Here is a 6,527-nt window from a genome sequence, read left to right on the forward strand (position 1 = left end):
TTTCTTATATATACAAGAAAGAAACTTGGGCAGGCCGGGTTTTGGTTGCTCTTAAGCAGAAAATAAAGCTTCGAATGTGCAATTAAAAGTTCAAGAGTCATTAAAGCTGACGTATATTCCGTAGAGTAGACACATACATACTAGAAAATCTCTTCTTTTACTTTACGAAAGTACAACTCTCAATGTACACGATAAGACCAATTAGATGATCAAGCACCACTCCAAATTTTTTTTCTTATATTGGATAAGAAAACCAAGAGCCAAACTGGTTCAATTTTGTTTTGAACCGGTGACCTCTGTCTCGGGTCAAATTTGAACCAAACCGGCCAGTTTATTTTCAGTGGGACTTTTATTTAGCCCACCCATGCCTGTTGGATATTCAGAAACAAGATAAAAACAACAAAAAAAATATGGAAAATACCTTTCTGTATTGAAATCGAAGTCTACAATTTCAAAGGCCAAGTAAAGAGCCAAAGCACATATAAAGATGAAAGACAACATCAAACTGGTTTTTTGGCAACGAAACGGATAAACATATTACTACAACTTAGAAAACCAAGACCACAAACTACTCCTGTTCCTTGTTCTTGCTGTCCACTGCTTCCTTGAGTTTTCGTCCCAACGCATAGGCCAAAGTAGGAGGAACTGCATTTCCAATCTGCCTGTGCTTGTGAAGAATGTTGCCCGAAAACTGGTAGCTATCCCTGAATCCTTGAGACCGAGCGCATTCCCGAACTGTCAGAATCCTGTCCTGATCAGGGTGGAAGCACATTCCCACCTTCCCCATTGGCTGAGGATCTGTGATGGAGGTTGGGAAGTTGCCTTCCCAGTCAAGCCTTCCGAACAGGCCCTTCCACTGATTGTGGCGCTTGGCCGTGTTGGGAAGGCACCATGGGATCAAGTCAACTATCTGTCCAGTGGAGAGCTTCACCTTTTCGTCTGGAAGACATTGCCAATCAGCGCCTGGCCGCTTTGGAATCCTCTGGCATCGAATGAGATTCAGCTCGTTCATTTCTTTCGAAATGTGCTCAGTCAGAACAGCCATCTCCCCTCGGATTTTCTTCTGGAACCATGATATGGGGTCACTTTCGTACTCCAGATTGACCTTGGATGCTCCATTCCCTACAGCTGGGAGATCTCCAATTGTGTCTCTGACAGTTATGGAACGGAAAGGAGCTCCACCTGCAGTACTTCTAACAGCAGAATAATATGAGTTCCCAGACAATGAGATCTTCAACTCTGGTACACCAAAGACATGCATTGGCTCTGGCCACTCTGGGAGAATCTCATCTGGCGCAGCTGCCCATATGAATGCTCGCTTTCGTGACTGAGAAACTCCATAAGCTCCAGCTTCTAGAATACCGAACCTCACCTGGTAACCCATCTCAAGAAGTGAAGCCACAGTCAGACGGAATGTCTGTCCCTTGTTGAAAGACACAAAGTTCCTCACATTCTCCAAGAGGAAATACTTTGGCCGGAAGTAGTCAGCAAAGGATAAAAATGCCAAAATCATTTCACACTGAACTTTACTCCAAGTGCTTTGGTTGAACCTATTCATTCCAGAGAAACCCTGACACGGAGGTCCTCCATTGATGAAATCCACTTGCCCCGGCAGTGGCAGATCATTCTTAACTTTCTCGTCAAGTGATTTAGCAAAATCAGCAGCTTCGGAAGTCGAGATGCAATCATCTGTATCCCCGCATTTCTCCATTACAGCCCTTAAGATCACATTGCAGTTATTGATAAACACCAGTGACTCAGGATGGTTCAGTTTGAAAGCATCACCTGCAGGCTCTTCGTACTCAATTGCCCACTTGGTTAATGAAACGCCAGCCTGACGCAACCCTTCAGACAAGCCACCACACCCGGCAAATATATCTAATGTGGCTAGACGTTTCTGCTCAGAATCAGCTCTCTGTTTCTCAACTTCAGAAACATCTCCTTCTTTGCCTTTCCCCTTCCTCTTCCTAGATTCCACATCACCACCTACTGTTGAGTACCTCAGTTTGATGGTTGCTGGCAACTGCTTGATAGACCCATTAGAAGGATCATACAGATACTCACAGAAGAAGGTATGCTCGAAAGTGACAGGAGCATTGCATACCGGAAGATCACTCTTCTTTCTGACTTCACATTTTCCTTCTATATCATCAACCGTCACAATGTGTGTTTCTTCACTGTAGTAGACCTCTCTAATATCACACCCGTATGCCTTCTCAACCGAAATGTCCTCTGGTCTGAAAAACCTTCTAACTTTAACCAGGGTAGATTCTGGTCCAGGTCGTTTAGATTCCTTCGTACCAATTATCTCCAGCACTTGGCACACAACATAAGCTCTCAGTCCCAAATTCCTACTAGCCTTGAAAGTTTCAGTTTCCATCCTTTCCGTAGAAAAAAAATGGGGACTTACATAGACATAATCATGAACTGAGTACTCAGCTCCCCTGTATACAAAACCAGTCTTTGATGAATTCACTTTAAAAACCTCCTTGGCCTCCTCAGCTTCGTTCACTTTGCAAGAGTGGCAGGCACCAGAACCCAGACCCATGGTATCACGGGAAAGGTTAAAGAAAGCACCTTCCTCTGGGCAATACAAGCTTTTACAGTAATATTCAGTTGGCAATCCATTCTTCTTCCTGTCTTCTGCCCTTTCTCTATCTCTTCGGCTAGCTTCTGCATTCTCCTTCCTATATTGATGCCCCCACGGCATTAATTTGATATCCACAACTGCTGTCTCTTTAACATCTTTTAATGCCAAGTTTGTGCACTCATTTGTCAAAAATACCTCCCTCTCATTGGCAGTGTTGCCAAGAACAGTCTGAGATCCTCGCTCCATCGATCTCCCATGAAACATTTTGCTTCCATTTCTTGTTTCATACATATACTCAACAAAATAAATGGCAGGAAGTTCATCTGATCCATCAAGTTCTACCAAGACTGCACCACCAACAGAAATTTCATCTCCATGAAGACTGGCACACTTATAAAGAGCTTCACCAGAACATGTTGTTCCCACAGGCTCCCCATCCCACAGAACCTCCTTGTTGTTGGAGCATGATTTAGTTTGTCTTGAAATTGAACTACGCTTCTGGGCTTGTTCCGTTGGATTATCTTTCTCATCATCTTCATCCTCTTCTACATCCTCTTTTCCCTCCTCTTCTTCAACTTCCTCCTCCTCTTTCTTTCCACCATTAGCTTCCTCCTCATTCGAATCTTCTGGAGAGTAATTTAAATAGTACTCCCCCCAGATTCTGTTGATCAGCCTTGTTGTTGTAGCCCGCATTGCCTTCTTCTTGGAAACCAGAGGTCCCATGGATGCCCTTGGGTTCAAGTTTGATCCACTCTTCTCCACAACCTTCTTCTTCTTTACCAACCATTTAGTATGGTGCCTCTCCTCCATTTTGTTTGAAAGACCAACCACAAATGGACACTTTTTAATCTGCGCATCAGGAAATTCTGAAAACAGTTGCAGTATTATCTGTCCATGGACAACCACATATCTCTCAACAAATGCTGGATCAGAAGAAATGTAGGCACAGTGGTCCTTTGGAAACCCTGACAATCTCTTAATAACATCTGCAAAAGAAAGTCGTGCTACTCGACTTTGCTCTTTCAGCAAAGTGATTATGCTTCTACCAACCTTTGCTGTTTTCAGAATTGGTTCATACCACAAAGCATACTGCTTAGATGGCTGTCCAAGTCTGTACCAGGCCAAATCTGTTCGGATTGATATTGAGACCATTGATGCTCCCAATTCAATCATCCACTCCTTTATTGCACTCAAGTAAATCGGCATTCCATCAGCATCCTGTGCTCCTGGACCACTTGAAGAACCATCAGAATCAAGAGAAAAGCCGCTTCCATCATCTGCAGTCATAACCCCAGACCCGAAAATGGTAACATCAATTTCTGTGCAAGGTTTCATCGGAAGAAGTTCCAACGAAATCAATCTTGAGTCTGAATTGTACAGACTCCAATTATGAAGCATGCTTCGAGGAAGGTCATCAGCATTTAAGATATCATAGTCATTGTCAAAAACTATGAACTCGTCAGTTTCTTCAATGGAAGTCTTGTAATAAGCAGGTAGAGGATAATCATTGGCAAGTTCATCTTCATTGATTTTGATATAGTATTTGCTCGACAAAGAGGCGGAACCCTGACGTTTTTTCTGTTTCATTGACTTCCAGTACTCCTCTTCTTGCAAAAGTCTTGCCAATTTTACATCATCGTTTTCCTCCGCTTCAACTATGGATGAACCAGATGTATTCAGTCCAGTCTCTCCGTCTCTATCTTCTGAACCAATCTTTAGGGTACCACTTGAACTTGCTGGTTTTGATTGGACAAAACCTCCACAGTTTCTGCTCTCATCTCTAAGGGCAACAAGAACAGGAAGCTCTGCAAATGGCTGATCATTCTTCTTTGATGCTTCCTCCAAACCTATCAGTTGATCATAGATAAACTCGCCTTGAGATATAACAAATTCTTTGATAGCTGCAGTACCAGAAAAGAATTTGCTTCCACTCATTGATCGAGCAATGCCAGCAAGTAATTCATCAAGAGTGGTGTCAGATTTGGATTTTGACAGCTTTTTGTAAACCTCTATGCAAGCACGCGCTTTCTCAAAGAATTGATCATGGTACTTCCTATAGGTGCTGGCAGGTTTACGACAATCATAATCAGCAACATCAGTTGAGAGCCATATCACAGGAGAGCCCTCTTCATAACCAGAGATGTCCCAAGATTCTATTCGCCCAAAACCTTCACATCTAACACCTCTTTGCTTGTCCTTGTCAGAACTTTCATTCAGAGGCAATATAGTACCAGATATAAACATGTCAGCAACTTCCAACATCTCAACGGGCTGGGGTGACCCACTTTCATCATGCACAATAAAATCGGTCAGCCTTCTGTTTGGGCGTGCCGCGTCTTGGTCCTCGCCACAAGTCAGGAGTATAGCATCAGTCTCCTGATCCACTACTCGATCCTTCTTGGTTTCAATAAGATTAGACTTTTCAGAAATATGAACAGGCTTCTCCTTAAAGTTTCCACATGCAGCAGCCCGCTTGGGCATTTTCCGAGACCTGGAAGGCTCTTCAGTGCTCTGAGGCAAATCTCGCTTCTTAGTTTTAGAGCCGGCAGGTGTGGCCTTTTGGGAAGCTGGTTTGCCCTTCTTCTTCGACATTCCTATTGCAAAAATAAAATTTGAGAAATTACACAACAGAATTACAAACTGAAAAGTGAAAGCAACACCCAGGCCAAGATTTGCCTCAACCTAGACATATACATGTGCAGGACAATGGAGGAGGATCCAGGTACTAATCCTCTAAATTGATTTGGAAACTGGATCAAATCCCAAGAAGAATAAGACATTTAAGCAAACAAAATCATGAGAAAGCTAGTTAACAGGCATTTTACGGGTCCTAACAAAGAAAATGAAATGTCTGCCTTTGGCTTTGGCTAAACTCATCATAATGAACTCATACTACCATAAAAAGGGCATTGAAAACTTGAAATTCATAGTCATATATATCCATAATTACAAATACATGATACAATATAATGCCGTAGTATGTAAACCTAAGGTCTCGAGTCCGATTTCCCCTTCCTCAATATCGCTTGTAAAAGATTAAAAAATTCAACATCGGTGTTTGGTTGGACCAAAAATTCATATTTAACAACAGAGCAGTACAAATCTAAAAACCCCAAATTCATAAATTCGCAACACAAATGCACAATTTAAAAGGGGCAGTCTAAATCTAAAACCCCCATATTACAACCCAGAATCATGAATTCACAGCACAACAAAACTGCAGTCAAAATTTTAACATCAAATCAAGAAACCATTTGACTCAGATAATGTAAAGCATCGAGAGAACAAGAATCGCAGGGGCAAATTAGGGATTCAAGTACCTGAGGAAGCCGAAGACGGTGGCTTAACCCCATTGGCACCTTTGGTCTCCAAGACCGCCGCTGCTTCCGCTGCCTCAGCTGCCGCGGCGGAACCCATTTCTCCCCTAATCGCCAGCGAAACCCTAGAATTCAGAGAATGGGGACAGGACAGGAAAGAGAGAACTCTCTCTATCTGGGTGTATTTATTGCCGTTTTGAAACGAGTACGGATGAACTCGTATAGGCGGGAAGATGCGGAAGATGCAAATTTTCGCGCGCGCTTTTATGGAAAACAAGGTGGGAAAAATCCCTACATTTTCACTTCCTTTTTCATTGTGCTTAGGTGCATGATTTTTAGTAACATATTGAATTTTTTTTTTTTTTTTTTTTTGTAAAACGTTACTATCAACTTATCAAGGATATGGATGATGATACGGTTGATCCAATAGAGGACCGAACCGAACTTTAATTTGATATTGTATAAATTTAAAGGATACTGTAAAGTTAAACCTCTACAACTGATTTGGAGAAAATGAAATCCAACATATACGGAAAGTGGGGAAAATGAGTTTTAGAAGGTTGGTTAGTTGGCTGGTTAGTGAGCTGAATCCATGCATAAACTTTGAATGTTTAGAGTTG

The 6,527-nt window shown here is 42.2% G+C and overlaps 1 protein-coding gene across 1 annotated transcript; it reads right to left on the reverse strand.

The window, feature by feature from the left end:
- Window positions 1-409: 409 nt before the first annotated feature.
- Window positions 410-6,219, reverse strand: LOC137747507 (DNA (cytosine-5)-methyltransferase 1). Its single transcript, XM_068487631.2, has 2 exons — window positions 5,911-6,219; window positions 410-5,184 (listed from the first exon to the last, which is right to left on the reverse strand). The coding sequence occupies exons 1-2, from the start codon at window positions 6,005-6,007 to the stop codon at window positions 569-571; spliced, it is 4,713 nt and encodes a 1,570-aa protein (XP_068343732.2). The 5' UTR covers window positions 6,008-6,219; the 3' UTR covers window positions 410-568.
- Between the last annotated feature and the right edge of the window lie 308 nt (window positions 6,220-6,527).

This window comes from Pyrus communis, chromosome 2 (genome assembly GCF_041283825.1).
Source record: "Pyrus communis isolate YQ-2024b chromosome 2, ASM4128382v1, whole genome shotgun sequence".
NCBI lineage: Eukaryota > Viridiplantae > Streptophyta > Magnoliopsida > Rosales > Rosaceae > Pyrus > Pyrus communis.

Excerpts from the sequence above, each read along its gene's own strand:
- LOC137747507 (XM_068487631.2), bottom strand. The coding sequence starts at position 6,007 with ATGGGTTCCGCCGCGGCAGCTGAGGCAGCGGAAGCAGCGGCGGTCTTG. Across the intron at positions 5,185-5,910 it reads ACCGTCTTCGGCTTCCTCAG|GAATGTCGAAGAAGAAGGGC; the intron begins GTACTTGAATCC and ends TTTTTGCAATAG.